We start from the raw sequence: 21,602 nt of genomic DNA, 5'->3' as shown, positions 1-21,602 counted from the left end.
AATTCACAAATAAAACTAAAGCAGGTTTATAGAATCAGAGGGAACAGAAAGAGAAAGAGGAGAACTAATAGAAAACATGCTTAAAAGCAGGGTGAATGCATATTTCTAATTTAAACCTTATTTGAATAATCTCAAAATAGAGTGGCTGCCTCACTGAACTGAATGAACTTTTTTCTCAGGTGCATGATAGTGTTGAGGGTGAGTGGAAAAAATCTTAAGCCAAGAGATGTTTTATAGCATGATCTAAACTGGCATAAAATGCAGGATATTCTCTCATCAAAAGTGCTCTAGACACTTAGTAAAAACTAAGTTTCTTGACATTATAGTCCTGTGATCTGGACCTGAAAATTCAGAGTTCAGTCATATTTTTAAAAAGCACAAAAACAACAGCAGAACCTGAAATAATAGTATACTAGAGATATTATTCATAATCAGCATCCCTCAGGGGCTTCAAAATGCACTGAAAATTTAGTTTTTCAAATCTAAAAAACAATGCTATGAAATGTCACTGTAGAAGTTGGGAACTAGAAATTGGTGTTGAATAAGCAAATCTATTGTTTGGCAATTTTTCCTTCTAGAATCAAATCTCAAATCTGTATTCAGTTTATGACAAATATTAACTAACCTAGTAAAAGTCCAAATATTTTAGCATATTACTGTCAGGGTAAATAAATATAAGCTGCTTTTTGAAAGTCTTTCCTGTCCACAAGTAATTCCTTAATTTATATCATCATACTATTTTAGAAAATAGTACATTTATTCATACTTTCAACCATCCTCAATCATGTTATTATAAGACAAGGCTGAATGGATAAAGCTAGATGTATGAGTGTAGATCACATCTGTCATAATTTTATCATCTTCCTACAATAAATTCATATTAACAACGTTTAAAATACCTAATGCCTAAAGAAAATAAATCTGCCTCAAAACATGAAGTATTTTATAAAAATCTGAGGTGACTCTTATGAATATATAGAAGCAAATAAATTTGCCCTTTCCATACTCTTTCTGTTTAATGTTTTAGTTCCATATACCAGCGTAGTAAAATAAGTCCTTCTTATTGATTTGATCAGCGGACAGCTGCAAGCAGTCAACTTGATTTAACCACCTACAACGAGATTCCTCTCCCAACCAACATTCCTTCATCTAAAGTTTGGTTTATTGAAAGAAAATACTTTGTTTATGTGAAAAAAAGAAAAATAGAGTGATCTTTTAAATTTATTCTCCAGGAGGTGTTTGGTTACCGGGACCACAATGTACGGAAAGCCCTCTGCCTTGTTGCATCCGTGCTGACCTGTGGGGGCCTTCTGCTGGTGTTCTACTGGATACCCCAGTGGAGAGTGTGGGCCAACTGCATCCCATGCCCCTTGCAAGAAGCAGACACTGTTTTGCTGAGGACAACAGTGCGTGCCCTTCTGTTTTCTATTTCAAATGCCATGATCGTGTCTTCTATATTGCCTCTGTGGCACAACTCTGTGGCTGGTATTATATTTCAGAGGGTAGATTTCCTCTATTTAAAGAGTTTCCATAGATCAAAACAGGAGATGGCAAAATTATCTCTGAAATCTAGTTGCTGTCTCTCATTTTGACCCAGGAATGAAGAGCATTTCTTCTGCTTCAGCTTGGGGAAATTTCGACCACATCAGGCTAACAGGGAGTGCTGTTGGCCAGTACATGAGCAGTGGCTGTCAGTGTTACAGCTTTTAGAGACCATAACATGGGAATGGTTATTCAGTTTTTCAAAAATATGTATTTTGGAGGATATTCCACATTTTAAACACCTAGATGTCACTTTAATATAGCTAGAAACTTTTCTGGATAGAAATCTTTCCTGAAAAGTATTATCTTTCTTTTTATTTTCTAGCACAGTGGTTATCAAATTTTAGTGCATATCAGGATCATCTGGAGGGCTCATTTTGAAACAAGGACGCTGGCCCCACCCAGAGTTTTTAATTCAGTAGGTCTGAAGTGGGGCTGAGAATTTGCATTTCTAGTAAGTTCTGAGATAAAGCTGATGTTCTTGTTTGGGTCAAAGTTTTGTACCAAACTTTGAAAACCACTTGTTTAGCACTTGGTGTAGATATTTGGTTGATTGAGCACCTTACTGAATAACACTTGCGAATTTCATGAACTGGATTGTCTTTTCCAGGACGAATTTCAAAGATATACGAGGAAGAAGGTATTCTGCCTCTACTTATCCACACTGAAGTTTCTTGTAAGCAAGAAGTGGGAAGAATCCCTGGTGGCTGACTGCCACTCTGTCATAAACCAAGCCTTAATAAAGCCAGAATTAAAAGTAAGTTACTTGAAGAGTATGGTGTTATGCATGTATGCAGAGAAAGCATAAAATAACTGTTTATTAAATGAAAGTTCCGAATATCACACTTTTGGAATGGGAATGACAGCTATGTATCAAAGAAAGTGAGACTGGCTGGGCATGGTGGTTCACGTCTGTAATCCCAGCACTTTTGGGAGGCCAGTGTGGGCGGATCCCTTGAGCCCAGGAGTTTGAGACTAGCCTGGGAAACATGGCAAAACCTCATCTCTATTAAAAAATAAAAAATTAGCTGAGGGTGGTGGTGCTTGCCTGTAGTCCCAGCTACTCAGGAGGTTGAGGCAAGAGGATCAATTGAGCCTGGGAGGTCAAGGCTACAGTGAGTGGTCATCACGCCACTGCACTCCAACCTGGGTGACAGAATGAGACCCTGTCTCAAAAAAAAAAAAAAAAAAAAAAAAAAAGAAAATGAGACCCACAAGGGGATCTGCATCCTGCATTGAACATCACTCCCCTCTCCCAATGAACTTTTTGTTATGAATGACACCTGTTTTATCACATTTGTAATCGTAGCTGCGATGCATCGAAGTGCAGAAAATCAGGTATGTTTGGAACAACCTGGAGAAGCGGTTTCAGAAAGTTGGGTAAGCACAATGTTTTGTCACCCCTGAGTCAGGATATAGGGGAAAAACACTGATTTGTTGAGTGCTATGAACTGAAGTGTGGTTCCTATCCTGACTACATCCTAGGTTGCTAGAAGACAGCAATTCCTGCTCTGACATCCATCAGACATTTGGATTGGGTCTGACCAGTGAAGAGCAAGAGGTCAGGTAAGACTTATTATATGCCTTAAGAGTAAACTCTGCCAGCAGAAAATGAAGTATCAAATCAGTTATCATCAGTGCATTGTTGGCATAATTCTTCATCAGCGTGATATACTCCAAGTTCATTTACTGGCAGCAGAGATATCCTAAATTGTTCTCTTTTTAGGCAAACTTATTTTTACAAAGACTAAAAGAACAATGCAATCATATCAAATTTCATTTGTTATCTCAGGCTTGTAGAGCAATCATCTTTGTGTTGTCTTTGTATTTTTCCTTTCTTAAAAAAATCTTGAGTCATTCTCTAAATGTCAGCTTAGTAATCCTCCATATCCTCGGAGAGATAGAAAGACAATACTATGATTGCATTTTATTCTGAAGAAATAGCCCTGGAGATGAGGATTTTGCTTGCTCAGTTAGTTGTGCTATTCACCACTATATCTGCAGCACCTAGAACATGCCTGATTCTTTGGTAGGAGCTCAATACATAGTTCTAGAGTAAATGAGTAAGTTAATACATTCATCGATTTGTTAAATAACAAATAGGTACTTTGCAAGGAACTAAGGATCTAAAGATAAAGGTTTAGTCATTGTCCCAGAGACACGGATTAGTGAGAAAGAGAGGCAAAAATGGTGGCACAATCATGAGATTGGCACCTATAGATGCACATAAATTAGGAAATGCTGATGCTATTATTAACTCACAGAGATACAGAGTCCCAGTTTTCTTCAGCTATTATTTGAAATGATGAATCCTGGCAAATCTGAAAGGAAATCATTACAAGTCTTCCCCCAGAATCTTATCATCACCTTTATTTCTCACCCATTTTTAGAGAGAGTGTCTGCTTAACCTTTACAGTCAGCCAGAAATACCTATTCTCAAGCTAAGAAGTAATCGGATACTTTAAAATATGGGTTTTAAGCTCCACCCTCATAATTCTGATAATTCTGTAGAAGCAAGGGGTACTTAGAAGATACACATTTTTAGCAAGCAACCCCCATAATTCTCACACACACCAAGTCTAAGAGTTACTGATCAGTTGTTTACAAGTTTTTCTTCTGTCAGACACTGTGAAAAATGAACCACACATCTGGACTAGGACAATATTGCAAAATGCCTTAGAAATGGTATTATTATGTAAGATTTCAGATGTAATGCTCAAAACATTGACACACAAAAAAGTTTTTAAAGTTATCAAAATATATTGGTTTAATAGCACTAAATACAAGACATGTAAAGGATTTATCTAGGACATTTAAGACCTCTAGTTGATAGATGTAGACATACTCTGCCTCAGTAACCACTTCCACAGGAAAGATTTCCTGTCAGTGCAGCTACCTCATGTTTTTTTCTTATTTATCAAGCACCAAAGTTTAGTAAACATTGTACATAATCAAATTTAAATCTGATCCATGACCGGGCACAGTGGCTCACACCTGTAATCCCAACACTATGGGAGGCCAAGGCGGGTGGATCACCTGAGGTCAAGAGTTCAAGACCAGCCTGGCCAACATGGTGAAACTCTGTCTTTACTAAAAATACAAAAATTAGCCAGGCGTGGTGGCCTGTGCCTGTAGTCCCAGCTACTCAGGAGGCTGAGGCAGGAGAATTGCTTGGACCCGGGAGGTGGAGGTTGCAGAGAGCTGAGATCGTGTCTCTGCACTTTAGCCTGGGCAAAGAGTGAGACTCCGTCACAAAAAAAAAAAAAAAAAAATCTGATCCACACAATATAGAACTTGACAATCTAATAAGCAAGACAAAGAATATCATTTTCCAAATATGAAGAATGGGGCAGATAATCTACTTATAAACGTAGTCATATTTATGTTATTTGGGGACTGAAAAGAGAATAAGTAGAATATGGAAGAGTTTTTCATTTCATTTTTTAGGGTAAGACCGAGGCCTTTAAAACATTAAGTGTGACGGATGGTTGAGTAATATCTTACCGATTTCCTGGTGAATTTGAGCTTGCTTTCATTAAAAAGCAAGTGCATAAAATGAGAAATGAACGGGGATACACAAGAATCTCTGATGATGAAAAGCTACAGAGTTTACATGCAAACTTTTTCTATGGGCTCCCTAGCAGCTGGGTAAAGAGAGAAAATGCAGATTTACATAGTTCTCACTTTTCAGTAGCGAAAGCATATCCAAACGTCAGGAGAAATAACTTTACCCTAGAGAGAAATTTGAGAAGCGATCAGGAATAGGGCAAGTAAATTGTCCCAGGAGTTCCATGTTCCTTAGCTTCACCTGTCATGAACTGAACTCAAACTTCCATCTTAGTGTCTGTCCTAGACAGGTCAAAAGACATTCGAGGTAATTCTTTTATATCACAAAAGTGAGCCCATAAGGGAAAAATAAAAATAAAAAACCTACCTGATTCCTCAACTAGTCAAGTAGTCTTCCTATTAAGATTATCAGTTGAGCATCTCTTCACCTTATTTTTCACTCAGCCCACCCACCCTGCTTCTGTCCCTTTTGTTTAGGCTCCAGAAAATAAAAGGAGTAAATGACTTCCTGGCAGCAGAAATGGAAGGACTCTGTCCCAGCCCCCCTGCACCACCACACACACACACACACACACACACACGCACACTTGAGGTTAAGTCCAGACCAATCACCTTGCTGGTGACCTAGCTCTCAGGAAGAAAAAAAGCTTTGATAGACAGGGTTTGCTGGTTTCTATGGTAGGAATATTCCATCCATGGCCAACTTAAGCCACCAAGGTGACATCACTGAATGTGAAGCTGGGAAGACAGGCTCCCCATTGATTTAGTGATTCTTCAAGGCCAAATTTAATTCTCAATGTTTACCACAGCCTTGACAGAAAAGGCATGCTTGTCAGCACCAGAAGAAAGGAATCCGAGTGATAGACAGCAAGAGAAGGTGGGTTTGCCATTAATGCTATAGCTCCAAGCTGACAGAATCTGTTCCATTAGAACACAGAACATCAGAAGAGAGAGAAAGAAGAAGCAAAAAGAAGATGAGAGAGGGAGAGGGACAGAGAGAGGCTGCTGTGAGACCCTACTCTCTTACTCCTCAGTCTTGGGGAAAGGAAAAGTTAGAAACCATGCTTATATACCATGACCTCTATCCCCTTTGAAACCACCTCTAGAAAACAGCCCTGTAGTAGATACTCAGCCATCAGATCAGCATTTACAGAAGGATCAAGGAAGGGCTGGTTGGAGGAGAGGAAAGGGGCTTTGCTCATTCTTCTGGAAGCCAATAATATAGTCTTAACTATTAGAATTCAATTAGAAGTTAATGAGCTACTTAAAAATATAACATGTATATATCCTTTCTTTAAAATTTAATGCATAAGCTATTTAATAAAAATTAAATGAACTGAGATCATTTTCTTTTTTAATAAGGTGGAATTATCAGATCCACAGTTCTATGGATCTTGGCCCATTTAAAGTATAAAATCACTTAACTCTAATGCCTTATTTAGAGCAAAGCCCTACAGAGGGACCAGTAAAGCTAAGTCCAGAATCTCCCTGACAGGATCCTGCACTCAGTTTCTTTGTACCCCTATCTCCATTCCTGATGTCCTCCTGGTCCATTTCCTTCTGCATCCCTATGCCTGGGAATGCTCAAGTCCTTTCCCCAGAAAAACTGACTGGAAGCGCCTCACTTAGCTCACATGGAGGGCTTGAAATCCTCTAAGAGCCCACCTTCTTGAGTTTTCCTGAGGCTATCTGAAAACATGCAATTTAGGCAATGAAAGAAATGGGCAGCTCACAGATGAGGACTAAAGTAAAAAACTAAAATAACTTTCATGTCATTTGTAGAATGGAGATACATTCTCTGTATAAGTGTTTCATTAAAGTACACAAGCAGGTTCAAGCTGTAATGAAAGAGAGATGTTTTCCTTCCATAAAGCAATTTCTCAAAATATGCCAATCTTGTTTTTATTATTGTTTTTAATGGAAGGGCTCGAAGGCCAGCACTCTTGTCGTACGATACAACCACATCCAAATCCCAGAAGTTGGATGCCATGTCCTATGCATCTGTGAATATCTTAGGTCTTCCTCCCTTTATAAAACAAGAGTGTTAGGGAAGTCAGGAACTCGCTAACAGAATCACATGGGAACTTTCTCAACCTCTACATGTCTGCTTCCAAAAAATTCCTAAGTTCCTGGAAGTGGGTTATGCCAGAATCTCCTGGCTTGACATTGTGTGTATGGAAAACTATAGACGTCCCTGCCTGCCACAGACCCTGTTGGAAACTTATCAGAATGGAAGCAGTGAGCAAATAATAGGTGTAGTTTGAAAAAGCTCCACCATAATTCTAACATGCCCTTCCTTCCTCCGCGAGGTCTCCTTCAGTCTTTACTACCTAGAGCCTAAAGTGGCTACCACACAACAACACATTATTAACAATTATTGGTAAGTTAATTGAATGAATGAATGAATGAATAACAAATGAAAAGGGGCATGGATCTCCTCCAAGAGAAAGTCCTCCTAGTCATCTGCATTTTGTTTTCTCAGAAATAAATAAATTCTAACAGATTTCCTGATATCTCAGGGTTGGAAGAAACCTCAATGATTCCCCAAGTTTAGCCCATGGTCCCTGCAGAAATCCCCTCCACAGGTTTCCTGCTGAGAAACTGTTGAACTTCTGGAGAGGGACCATCTTCCTCCAAAGCAACTCTTCTTCTAATGGATAGTTAGAACTATTAGGCAGGCCTGCTTAATTTTATTTAGCCTATGTTGTTCTGTCAAGCTGCTGGGAACAATCTGGGGCCTGTTTTCCCTGCCAGCTGGTCAGAATGTCAGCTCCCTTGTTTCTTAGACCTTTCCTCATGTGAACCAGCTTCAAATCTTATATTTCTTCCCATTGCTCTGCCATTAGTCAACACTCCTGAATATTCTGCTTGGCTTGTGCTGAAACTGAGATGGGTACATTATCTCTAAACATACAATATTTTTTGGCAAGAAGCAGTAGTAGAGATGAAGCAGGAAGGGGCATGCAAGGCTGTGATTTCAATATGGCTCAGATGAGCCGTAAAGAGGATGATCTACAGGCAAATATTGATCCGCTGGATCCCCGTCCTCATGGGATCTCTTCTCTTAATGGTAATGTTGCCAAACTTGGAGAGCCAAAGAGCATCAGACTCTAGGCTTGCTTTCTAAACTGCTTTCCATACCCCGTGTACTGCCTTGAACCTCATTAATTAATTATAATATTTAGGGAATATCCTCTAGATCAGACACTGTGCCCCTAGTGCTAGATTTTTAGACAGTATTTAAAAATCTCTGTTTCCGGGCTGGACATGGTGGCTTATGCCTGTAATCCCAGCATTTTGGGAAGCCGAGTCAGGTGGATCACGAGGTCAGGGGTTTGAGACCAGCCTGGCCAACATGATGAAACCCCGTCTCTACTAAAAATACAAAAATTAGCCAGGTGTGGTTGTGTGGGCCTGTAATCCCAGCTACTCAGGAGGCTGAGGCCGAAGAATCGCTTGAAACTGGGAGGCGGAAGTTGAAGTGAGCCTAGACTGTGCCAATGCACTCCAGCCTGGGCCACAGAGCAAGACTCTATCTCAAAAAAGAAAAAGAAATATCTGTTTCTTCCTTTAAAGGGACTCTAGGAAACTTGAGGGAAAAGACATTTAAGTATACATTATAATTTAATGATGTAAGTGCTGTTGCTAAGGAAAGAAAGGTTGTTGGAAGGGAGAAAAATAGAGTTAATTGTGCCAGAGGGAGTAAGACTTCAAAGATAGCTGCCATTTATTGAGAACTAAATGCTTTATGTATTTTTCTCATATGCTACTGTAGCATTTTTTTTTTTAAATTAGGGTCTCCCTTTGTTGCCCAGGCTGGTCTCAAACTCCTGAGGTCAAGCAGTCCTCCTGCCTCAGCCTCCCAAGTAGCTGGGACTACAGGTGTGTGCCACACACCCAGCTTGATAGCAATTTTATTAGGTATGTTTTATAAAACCCCTTTTACAGATGAGAAGAGTGAGGCTGACCCCTCATTCAGCCATCAATTCATTCATTCAGCATATAATAGGCTCTGTTTTAGGCATTCGGAATATATCGATGTCCTCTGGAAGCTTACATTATAGTGGAGGATGCAGTTTGTTTTTTTTTTTTTTTGCACGCTTATTAAAATGTAAAACATAACATGTAATTTCATATAATGATATGCACTATAATGAAAAATATGGCAGGACAAGGAGATGAAGAGAATCTGAATTGAGAGTCAGGGTAGCTATTTTAAGGAGCATTGTTAGGGAAAGCCCAGAAAGGAGGTGCTATTTGAACAGAGAAAGAATGAAATTCATTCACAAGGGAACGCCCTTGTTTCGTTCAGGGGCTGAACAAGTAAGACATACAAAGTTGTGGGGGAAATTAGTTCCAGGTGGAGGGAACAGCAAGCACAAAGTCTTAGCCAGATTCAGATCCAGGCCTATCTGCTCCCACATCTCTCAACCATTAGGCTTGTCAGATCTGGCTCTCAGAGGCTGAGTGGGCATTTGCAAACTGAAGAACGTGGGAAGGGCATTCAAAGCCGAGAGGGAGAGAGATTGGAGGACCGAGTTTGGGGTCCTAAGTTCTGACACTTTGCTTAACAACAGATTATTGCCCCAGATTGTGTAAAAGAGTCCTGAGTACTGAAATGGTTTGAGTTATGGGCTCTTTCCAACGGGAGGTTTAGGGACTTAAGAAGTCAAAGAGCGTGACGGGCTGTTTGCCCTCTCTGATTCCCAACATCCTTGAACCTCAGTGTTTTCATGGCATGGAGTCAGAAGACCTCGGTTTGAGTCCTCTCTGTCCTTTGCAAACTACAATTGTACTTGGAAAAAAATATGGCTAAGAAGTCAGATAAACTTGGGCTCAGCTCTCTGTTATACCTCAGTGAGACCAAAGATCTCTCGTGCAGATTCTCCCCATTGGTCCTTTCTGAGGCAGATTTGTGAAGTGGAGTCATAGACCGTGCTACAAAGCCTGCCTCTTTCTAGCTTTGCGATCCTGGAAAAGTTTCTTGGTTTATTGGAGCTTGAGTTTTTATTACAATAGGTGCTCATAACATGAAATCTCATGGGAATAATGTGGTGATTGAAGGAGTTAATGCACATGAACGGCTAAGTGCAGTTTCTGACACTGTCAACTCTGTTTAAAAGTTACATTGTAGGCCGGGCGTGGTGGCTCACGCTGGTAATCTCAGCACTTTGGGAGGCCGAGGCGCGTGGATCACCTGAGGTCAGGAGTTCGAGATGAGCCTGACCAACATGGAGAAACCCCGTCTGTACTAAAAATACAAAATTAGCCTGGCATGATGGCACATGCCTGTAATCCCAGCTACTCAGGAGGCAGAGGCAGGAGAATCGCTTGAATCTGGGAGGCGGAGGTTGCGGTGAACCGAGATCGTGCCATTGCACTCCAGCCTGGGCAACAAGAGTGAAACTCCATCTCAAAAAAAAAAAAAAAGTTACATTGTTGTGATTAATACTAGATGTGTGCACTTTTGGCTACATGCCGCACTGAATAATTTCTTCCATTGGCAAAATAGGGATATTCGCCCTTTCCTTTGGACTATTGTGAGGATCAAATAAATCTTTTGTAAAAACTTTTTTAATGGTAAAATAGTATAGAAATATGCATTCTTGTTGTAATGCACATATGTATTACACCTTGTGTCTAAGGTACACATTTACCAAGTGTTAGCCATGAAGGCCATATCTTCCAGTTCATTTGCTCATTCATTTACATATTCATTCAGTTCATATACTAAGGGCCCTGTCCTAGGCGCTGGAGGTACCAAAGTAAGAGAGATATGACTTCTAACATCAAGGGCAATCTAGAATGCCTGACAAGTCTAGGAACATCTGCATAGCTATGTCTTTTTCGATGCTTTTAGTATATAATAAAATTATTTTAAAAGTAACTCAAAATGAAAGTGTCTTTCCAACTTTTTTTTTTTAGTTGTACTACACTTAAGATATATTTGTATCAAGGACTACAACTCTGTCCATCACACACTGACTTTCATTTCAAAAATAGTAGTTTAGAATTACGTTTCAAAAGAACTTGCACATTATTTTTTAATCAAAGTCACAAAATCTCCAAAGAGTAGAAAAATGACTTCTGTTTAGTTTGGCCTGTAGTCACTTATCACTGAGCTTGTAGCTATGATACTAATGGATGATCAATCTCCCACAGAAGATTAGTGTGTGGCCCCAACGCCATTGAGGTTGAAATCCAACCCATATGGAAGCTGCTTGTTAAACAGGTAACTGTTTTCCTTTCTTTTTTTGAAAAAATAAATTTCTGCCCCTTACTTCTTACTTCCTAGAAGGAACACATAAATACTTTCGGATGTGAATGACATCTTGTTTCATGCAACTTCTTTTTGTTACTGCTTATTTTAAACTCAGGTTTACTTTAAAATTCCTTTCCAGTGTGAGACAGATTCCTGCTTCGTAATCTCCTGTTTGTTTTGTTTTGTTCTCTTTAGTTTGGATGGTGGTTGTGGTGGTGGTGGTGGTGGTGGGGTGGTTAGTCCACTGGGTTGCTGTAACAAAATGTCATGCACTGGGTGGTTTAAACAACAAACACTTATTTTCCCATAGTTTTAGAGGCTGGGAAGTCCAAGATCAAGGTGCTTGCATATTTGGTTCCTGGTGAGGACCTATTTCTGGGCTTGCAGACTACTGCGTTCTTTGTGTCTTCACATGGTGGAGAGAGAGCTCTGGTCTCTTCCTCTTCTTACAAGGACACTAATCCCATCGTGGGACCTCTACCTTCATGACCTCATCTAAACCTAATTGCATCCCAAGGGACCCATCTCCAAATACCATCACATTGGGGGTTAGGGCTTCAACCTATGAATTTAGAGGGGACACAAATGTTCAGTCCACAGCATGGGGCAATGTTATTATTTCTATAGTTTTTGAGGATTTGAAATGTATTCTTTTGGTCTTTTTCAAATGGCTTTATTATTTTCATTTTCTTGAGAGTAACTTCTCCCTTTGTTATTGTTTTATTTTTGTTTTTGTTTTAAACAATATTTTCCTTGTGTGCTTGGATTTTTTTTTTTTTTTTAACACTTACCTTAAGTGGGACACTTTCCCCATCAATTTTTCTCTTTCTCTGTGCTTTCTGTGCTTCTTTGATGGCTTTGTTTGCTTCCAATTGGCCTCTATGTGGTCCCTGAAGGTTTGGGTACTTGTCCTTTGGGGATTTGTCACAAGCATGCCCTTAGCCAGCTTGAGGCTTAGCCCAGTTCACAGTTGTCCCATGGATACTCCTCTCCCATTCCACCCTTGGGTGGAAAGCCTTCATTGGTTATGACTTTGTTCAACCTCTATTCTGGAACAGGAAGTATGGCCACCCTTGTTTTCCACCATAAGCCTCATTTCTATCCTCTGCCACCTGAGGGACATGTTCTGTCTCTGTTCCTCTGAGAAAGGAGCTCCTAGATTTTGCTGTCTAGTCCTTATCTGGAGCCCATGAATCTGATGATGTGAGCCCCCACTCATTGCTGCATGTTTGTAGTCTATTTCTAACCCATAAAGATGGTCATTTTGTTTTGGAGCATGGACATATCTTTTTAATATTAAAAAAATTATTTACCATTATTCTGTGTCTGGAGCAGAAAACAGGTTGCTTTTTTTAACTTTATTTTTTAGACTAGTTTTCGGTTCACAGCAAGATTGGGTGGAACATACAAAGATTTCCCATATACGTCCTCCCTCGACATATGCATAGCTTCCCTAACTATCAAAAAGTAGGCAGCTTTTTAAACTTCAAGTACGTTTTCAAATTACCAAATATTCTCCAGGGGTCAATGTGTTCTATTTTGAAAGGAGTGCTAGTATTTTCTGGCACCTATTTACTAGCCCTTTGGTAGAAAGAAAAAAAAAAATACAACAATTTCTTTACATTTGGTTTCAAAAGAATATCAAATAAGAGAACTGAATTAATTAGAATAGTGTTGTTTCTTCTGCAAAAAGCATTTAACCAGTATTCTACTGGATTTGTTTAACTTCGAGATCATATTATTATTTGTACATAATCTACAATCAGAGCATTTTATAATAAGCAAACCAAAAATCTATAATATGTAAGTAAAGCAGTGGGGATTGAAATAATAAGAAACACTAAGGAACAAAATCTTTTTTAATGGACAAAATATATCCAAGCCTTAAGATACAACGTACTAACTTATTTACCACATGTCAGTTCACTTTTAAGACTAAATTAGAATTGTATTTAGTACATAAGGGAATTATAGAAAACAGAGGTAAGAGAGAATAGCACTGGTTTTGACCAATATTTCATCCAATTCATAATGATTAGAAAGAACACTTTCTCAGAAAAATAATCCTTGCTTTGCTCTCATGGGCTCTTTAGTTCACTTTCTGCATGTATATCCTGTGACTTCTCTCTGGCTTCTCAGGTTTGCCCTCTCTGCTCTCATTATTAGCATGAGTTAGCAGGACCCAAATGGGAAAAATTGAGGGAAGGAAAACAGTTGAAGGTATTCTCATGAGACCAAAAATGTACATGTATGAGTGACCAGCTTTCAGGTTGGTAATACCTCCTGCTCATGATTTGCCCTGCAGCCTTGGGGAAGACATTTCTCTCCAGTCTTCCTCCTTGTTCAAGAGAAGAACTTGACTGACTCTCATGTGACCTTGCTAAGACCTGTGACATGAAAGTTATGCTATTTTTAAATGACCTGAATAAAAAAGTAGAATCTTTCATTTTCATTGCACAACTTGACTAAATCTGCAGCACGTGATTATATGAAAAATAAAACTGCAATTAAACTGTTCCAAGTGGAAGTACATTTTTAAAAGAGACTGAATCATGTACCTCCCCCATTATGAGTAAATCTGTTTAAGAAGGTGAATTGTTAAATTTTGTTATTGGTAAAATATTTTTGAAATACAAAATGAATAAGAATGATCAATTTGTGGGCATGGGTCTGAATGCATAAAATACTTTTGCTTCCACCATATCACATTCTAAGTGTTTGACATTTTCTCAACCCAAATCAATAGAGATCTAAGTGAATTCTTAAACATTAGAGGTTTGTGTATGTTGTAAAAAAAAGAGAAAAAAATTCGATAATGAAATGACATCTTCTCGATTGCTACTAAGGTTCATGCAACTGACCCAAATGCCATTTTTGTACCTGCAGGTTTTAAATCCATTCTACGTGTTCCAAGCCTTCACCCTAACTTTGTGGCTGTCTCAAGGTTACACAGAATACTCTGTGGCCATCATCATTTTGACTGTTATCTCCATTGTCTCAAGTGTGTATGATTTGCGACAGGTAAGACCTGAAATCACAGCCAGATTCTATTTAGCTTCTAGCTAAACAAGTAAAGCCTATGGTATTTCTACTGAGAGCCAGGAGTTGCTTTGTCAGTCATAAGTTGTAAAACAAAAAGTGAGGGCTTATGGGATCACAGAAGGAGGACTTTGGAGAGGAGAATTAAATGTGTTTGCAAACTCTGGTTATCATCTGAAGCCTTCATTGAATGCTTTGTTTAGAAGCACTCTGAGGCTCTATTTGAGTATGGTGGGAAAGAATGCTGTGATGGATTAATGATGCCAGCCATGGTTTTAGGAGAAAGAAGGGTAACATCTCAACTGTGTGCATTAATCAAGATATTATGCCCCTTAGAACATTTCCATATATTTCCCCTGACTGAAATATTGTATTTGTTCTATAGGTTTCCTATTTAATTGTCTTTGAAAAATTTTAGTCTCCCTCTTAGAAGTCCTTTATAATGTCTATGTGTTCATTTGATATTCAGGTATATCTTTAAGGAAATCCCAAAGAAATACAGAAATTCCTGTGTGAGAGTTAGGGGATGGGTTGTAGAAAAAATTAGGTTTGATTCTATACTCGATAAGACAGTGTTTCAGCAAGAGAATTCCCTGACATTTTTGAGCTTCTGGCTTTTTAAATCAAAATATCCAGGGTTGGAATCTTCACTTTTGAAAGTTTTATAACTAATGATTGTTATGCATTCTAAAAGCTTAAGAATGATTATTATAAGGGAACCCACTGAAGGATAAATTCAAACACCAAGATCCCAGATACACGTATTTATTTATTAATGCCATCATCATATTTTTCACTCATTTTACTCTATTAAGTGCATATATATAGTCCAGCTTATGTGGAGACTTATGTCTTTATTAATTTTTAAAATTAAAATAAGATCTTACTATGCACATTAATCTGGAACTTTCATTTTTCACTTTATATGTAATGGCAATTCACCAAGTAAATAAATAATTATAATTCATGTTTTAAAAATAATACTACACTATTCCATGATATATCATAATTTATTCAACTATTCTGTTACTTGTTGAAAGTAATTTCCCCTCAATCTTTTGTCACCACAAATAATGTTGAAGTAAAAGTTACTACTACAGTATGGGCATGTTCTTACGTATCAGTGTTTGCATTTTTTAGCATAGCAACCAAAAGCCAGGTTACTGAATCAAGGCATATGTATATTTGGAATTTTAATAGATGCTGCTATATTATTTTCCACAAATGAAATAATTTTTTTAATCAGAAACATACAAGAGTATTTATTTCCCCTGGATTCATCAGTTTCTGGAATTATATTGATATTTACAACATTTAAAATCTAACGTCTTCAAAAACCGGGTCTCATTGATGTTTTAAGGTACATTTTCCTGATTGCCGGTGAGACCAGACACTTTTTTTTGTCTAATAGTGTTTTGCATTTTCATTTTATATTAAGGACCTCTTTATATTCATCCTATATGTGAAAAAGTTTTACTTTTTAGTCTATTTCTCTAGACTTTGACTTTAGCTATGGATGAACATTTATGTGGAGTCAAATATATTTCTGTTTTCCTTTATGGTTTATTGTTTTGCTTATAAGAACTCCCCTTCCAAACTTAGGTAATACCTGTTTTCTAATACTTGTAATTTGCTTATTTAAAAATCCTTGCTGGAATTTAAACATTCAGGTTCTGTATCTTAACAGAATCCCTACATTCCTTTGTTCAAAACAGTGGCTAATATGGGAACTTTAGTCTTGGTGGCAGTATTGCAAAAGATTTCTTTAAAAAACAGAAAAGGAATTAGAGGACAAACACTAATCTCATTAGCAGCCAGTATTTACTAATAAAAGGGCACCTAACCCAACCTGTAAAGCACCTTGTAACACTCCACAAAATGAGCCAGTTTCGTGAAACTGTATATTTACAATTTGAATCACAAGTCCTCATTCATCAACATCTGTTTAGCACTTTACAGTTTACAACAGGCGCCCACATTCATAATGTATGTGTTTGTATGGGACATGGCAAATTATGAAATAAAACATACATGATTTTTATAGCCTCCTACCACCTGAGAGGGAGGGACTGGGGCAATCCAGGAGGTGAAGGGACTTATTCACACTCACCCAGTAACAGTGGCCATAGACCTTAGCGCCCCAGGTTTTCTGATTCCAAGTCAAGTACTACATACACACTGTCCCATTGAGCACAATCTCAAAGTGACTCATGAATTTCCTTGCAGCAGTAAGATTTGGGGAAGGGCTTTGGCAGGATTCAAAGAAGGAGCATCTACTGCGATCTCCAAATCATTCTATTGAGCTACATTGAAGTTCATTATTTCACTGAATTAAAGACATAGGTAAACAAACACAGGCTTTGGAAAATTGTAAGAGAGTAAGTGCTTGCAGGAGTAGAAGAAGATGTTTTTCTGCATCTACCGGGGCCCCAAATCATGCTACACAAAGAAAGCTTACCTTTCCTAAGCCAAGAAACCCTCCCGCTTCAGTCCCTTTCTAACAAGTTTGGTGCAGGCATGAGTGCAAACCTTGGTACTCAGCTGTATTTACATTGAACTGTATGTGCATACTGTATTGCTGGGCTCCACGGGTGGCTGCTAGAAATAGCATTGGGAGTATCTGGCCCACAGTGCTTTGCCTTCAGTCATGACAGAGCCAAGCTTAAGAGGCACCTGAGTTAATACCCTCATTACTCATCTCTAGAGGAAATCCAGCCACAGCAAACACAAGGACGCACAGCAACAGATGCTGAATAATAACAACATGCAAATTCATCTTGGAAACTGATCCTAGTCCTGCTGAACAGGGACAGAAGAAACTAAAGTGGGGGCTAATGAAAATCAGGCAACAAGCTTTGCAGTTATGGCAAGCATTGCAGCTTTTGCCTCCTCCTAGCTAGTTGGTTGCCATAGAAACCCGTGTTTGTAGATTTTCTGAGTGCATTAACTCAAACAGGAGGCTAACATTATCCCACTCCAGTGTTGTTGGGAGAAGTAGAATAATTTGGTTCTAATAAATACATATTTGATAAGGGCCTACTATGTGATAGGCTCTAGAGGAATCCACAGATGCATAATGTACATGGTGCCTTTCTTCTCTCTACTGCCTGACTCACGAGGGAGGCCTGACAAGACAGCAGATAGCTCTAATGGAATGTGATCAGTACACTCACACAGGTGGAGAGAGCAGAACAATGAATTCTTCCTGAGAATCACAGGGACTTGCAGAGTGGAGGTGACATTTGAGTAGGCCTTTATGTGAAGGATTAGACAGAGTTTGCTAGTAGAAAACTGGAGTGGACATTCCAGGGACTAGCTTGAGCAGAGGCATGGAAGCATGACAGGTTACGCAGAACGCTAAGTCTAATAAACCAATCCAGCTCTACAGCATGATGAGTTTTGAGAATTACAGTCAAGTATTATTAACTCATACTTCACCACTTCCAAATGTGTTGATTATCATCCTCTTATGCTAAGCTGAATTTATCAGGGCATTATCTAAATGAGTTTGCTAAGCACAAAAAAAAAAAATTAAATCTGGAAGAAGGATTTTTATCTTTGTAAAGGAAAAAAATGCTATTTTTAAGCACTAGTAGAACAGATTCATCAACAGAAAAGGTTTTAGAGTCAAATGAACCTAGGTTTGATTTACTTAGTAAATGATGGTGAAAAAATTTAACATTTTCAACCCCTTTTTTTGGTTTTTACATGTATGTTAGAGATAACATTTTCATCATATAATTATTTTGAGAATCAAAAAAATTAAATACTGTTGTTCAAGTGCCCACAACAATGCCTGGCACATAATAACTGCTTAATGTTTTAAACTATTTAAAAATAATAAAGATTTGAGCCATTTTATATACCATGTGTATTTCTTCTATGATGCCTTGCAGGTTTTAGATAAATCTCTGACATGCAAAATAAAACAATGTCATATCATTTTAGAGCTTGAAGGTACAACTTGAAAGTGATCCAATTCAATGTTGTCTGTTTACACAGAAAACGACTAAATTCTAAGGCGCAATTTCTTACATACGCACATTACCTGACTGATTAGGGGGTATGCCTGACCTACAACTCAGAAATCCTGACTGACTCCAGTGTTCTTTGCCCACAGAACCACAGCTGACTTTCCCACTATTACGCATTATTAAAATGCATGCCCCAACAGTTAAGCCTCAGGAAGTCACTTTAGAGCAATGAATATGCACTAAACAGTACTATCGCTTCCACCACTCAACTGATCCAAATTACCAAAGTTTAACTTTTCACACAAAACTGAAGTATATCATAAATTTTTCCCTATAAATATGAATGCTGGGTTCATTATGTTTTCTTAAGGGGAAAGTTGCATAATTATGTGTAATGCTTGTCTTAGCCTGGTGACATTTGTAACATTAAATATCACCAACAGAACAGATCAAAACAATTTAACAGCTAAAAGAAAAAAGGTTTTATATTTGAATTAGGTTAAGGTGAATTAAGTATTGCTGACAGTATTCAAATCCACTTCTAGTTAGAGGCATCCAAGTCACTGACATCCAAACAGGAAGAGGCAGTACCTTCCAGGGCTGGCCCAGCATGTAACTTTCACTGATGTTGCCCCAACAGTCAGTCTGGGGAACTGTATGGATGAAATAATCTCTCACCTCTGCCTTTCTGTCCCCTGTGTTACACTATAAGATGCTTTCTCCACTTCTCCGGGCTCCTTCCATATTCTCCACTTTTCACAGAGTGCTAACTCAATAAACTATCTCAAGCAAGTCTTTCCAGTTAACGTGCTCTCACAACTGTTTTTCCAACAACTTTCTTGTGAATCACGAACACTCATGAGCTCTTAGCATACTATTGAATACTACACAGAGAGCTCTATAAGAATAAAATACCTTAAAACTTAACCCTATTATATTCTGTTATAATCTCCCCTTTCTGATGAGCAAAAAGGAGTTAAACAGGCCAAATAACTGATAAGCAGTAGCACAAGATTCACAACTGATCAGCATAACTCCCATCTGCAGACTTAACCAATATGAAAATCCCAGTTCATAAAGGAGAGGATGGCTGTCCCACATGCAATCAAAACACAACCCAAACATTCACAGACACAAGCAGAGAGCCACTTACAGAGAACATTTAGCTTTGTTGTTTTACAGACAGGGAGACAGAGGCATAGAGAGGGAAGTAACCTGCTCACAGTCTAATTCTTTCTCATTCTGATTGTGCATCTTCAAGAAATGTAGCTTTGGTTTGTTAAAGTGAACTAAATATGGCCTGAGAAGGACTCCGTACTTCTATATTTGAGTCCTTGTGGACCAACCTTAACCTAACTTAATAGTTAGACAAGATTGAAAACCTAACTTAGGAGTATGCGTCTGTTACAATACTTGAGTCTTGGCCAATCTTCAGCAACTCATACAGCAGCCATACTTCCACCACCCATACACTGCTGAGTGCTCAAACCGTTCAAGTAAGTCTTCAGCGACTCATACAGCAGCCATACTTCAACCACTCTTACACTGCTGAGTGCTCAAACTGTTCAAGTAAGTCTTCAGTGACTCATACAGCAGCCATACTTCCACCACCCATACACTGCTGAGTGTTCAAACTGTTCAAGTAAGTCTTCAGTGACTCATACAGCAGCCATACTTCCACCACCCATACACTGCTGAGTGCTCAAACTGTTCAAGTAAGTCTTTAGCGACTCATTCAGCAGCCATACTTCAACCACTCATACACTGCTGAGTGCTCAAACTGTTCAAATAAGGCAAACACCAACCTGTAACCAATCCTGCTGTTTCTGTACCTCACTTCCGGGTTCTGTAGTCATTTCCCTTCTTTGTTCTATAAATTTATTCTGACCATCAGGCATCCCTGGAGTCTCTCCGAATCTGCTGTGATTCTGGCGACTGCCTGATATGCGAATCGCTTTTTTTTTCTTCCTCAGTTAAACTCCCATTAAATTTAATTTGTCTGAAGTTTCTTTTGACAGATTCCTTTGCTTAGGTCCTTGAGGCAGTGGCTGTGCATTATTTTTTCTTGGGAGTGAGATAGCATTAAACTAATGAGCATATTTGCTGCTGCACATAGCGGGTCAGGTGAGGTAGGGGTTGGAGCAAGGAAGCTGAAGCATCAAAAGAAGTTGAGTCCTTTGCCCAGAGTCACTTTAGCTGTGACAGCTAGCCTGATATTTACTGTATTGAGATCATGTGGTTTTCAGGATATGAACTATCTAATGTTTAAATGTTAACTTTTACTTGGTAGCAATCAGTTAAGCTGCATAACCTCGTGGAGGACCACAACAAAGTCCAGGTTACAATCATTGTAAAAGACAAAGGTAAGTGATGTGTTAGGCTATCTTCAGCATCTTAATATTTCAGGGGGGAATTGGTCTCATTTGTCCTTAATTATTAGTCAAGGAGAAAAAGTCTTCTCTGATTGAACCCAGAACTGGGACGAGGGTGAGGCAAAGAAGGCCTCTAAGATAGAAAATTTAAAGAGGCAAGATCATGCCAGTGCTGACCCCACAGCTGCAGGGCCCTAAGAACAAGTGCCTCATTAAATTTTGTACACTAGACATCTTGCTTGCCTTACCCTCACCCAAACCCTCATTCAATCATTCTTACCCAATGTCTGGGTTCCTTCAAATTCCCTCTCCCATTCATATGTCACTCATTTGAATAACACTGGGTAAACCTTCTTAAGATTCCTTTATTTCCCAATCTAACTATCCCAAACAGACCCTGCATCACACAATTTGAACTGCCATCTGGAACCTAGGCCTGAATGGGGCTTTTAGATAGCTGTCTGGACACTTGGCATCTGTTCTGAGCTAGCCAGAGGTGGGGTGGCTTTCTGCAAGGAGCGAGGAGCTGCACCCTGGGACAGCAGAAGTTATTTGGGCAATTTACGTAAGGCCTCAATCCAAGAAGACAAAGTGTACCACAGGAATCAGAAACCCAGGCGAGAGCAAACAGCAGGAAGTTGTACTTCTGCTTTGCCCAGTGCCCTTGTGTATCTGCTGTGGGCAAAGCACACCAGGTACTAGGGTCAAGATGGGATCCTGCTGCTTACCTAATCCTTTTCTGAGTCCCAGGAACCAATTTCCTAATCTTGATTCTTTTGGAATTTTCAATTGACTAAAAAGGGGCTTCAACAGTTGAACAGGTAGGGTAGCTCTTGGCCAACAGGT

At 38.9% G+C, this 21,602-nt stretch overlaps 1 protein-coding gene across 3 annotated transcripts in view; it reads left to right on the top strand.

The window, feature by feature from the left end:
- ATP13A5 (ATPase 13A5) overlaps positions 1–21,602 on the top strand; it is a 127,305-nt gene that overhangs the window by 25,545 nt on the left and 80,158 nt on the right. For all 3 annotated transcript variants that reach the window (XR_010116698.1, XM_063621987.1, XM_063621988.1), the window contains exons 2-8: positions 1,233–1,406; positions 2,153–2,299; positions 2,852–2,922; positions 3,028–3,108; positions 11,272–11,341; positions 14,258–14,392; positions 20,675–20,747. Coding sequence is in view for 2 of the 3 variants with exons in the window: in XM_063621987.1 (XP_063478057.1) it covers positions 1,233–1,406; positions 2,153–2,299; positions 2,852–2,922; positions 3,028–3,108; positions 11,272–11,341; positions 14,258–14,392; positions 20,675–20,747 (751 nt within the window). In the remaining variant the exon portion in view is untranslated. The remainder of the gene's footprint in view (positions 1–1,232; positions 1,407–2,152; positions 2,300–2,851; positions 2,923–3,027; positions 3,109–11,271; positions 11,342–14,257; positions 14,393–20,674; positions 20,748–21,602) is intronic.

Source organism: Symphalangus syndactylus, chromosome 17 (assembly GCF_028878055.3).
Source record: "Symphalangus syndactylus isolate Jambi chromosome 17, NHGRI_mSymSyn1-v2.1_pri, whole genome shotgun sequence".
Lineage (NCBI taxonomy): Eukaryota > Metazoa > Chordata > Mammalia > Primates > Hylobatidae > Symphalangus > Symphalangus syndactylus.
This window is presented reverse-complemented; position numbering and strand designations above follow the sequence as displayed.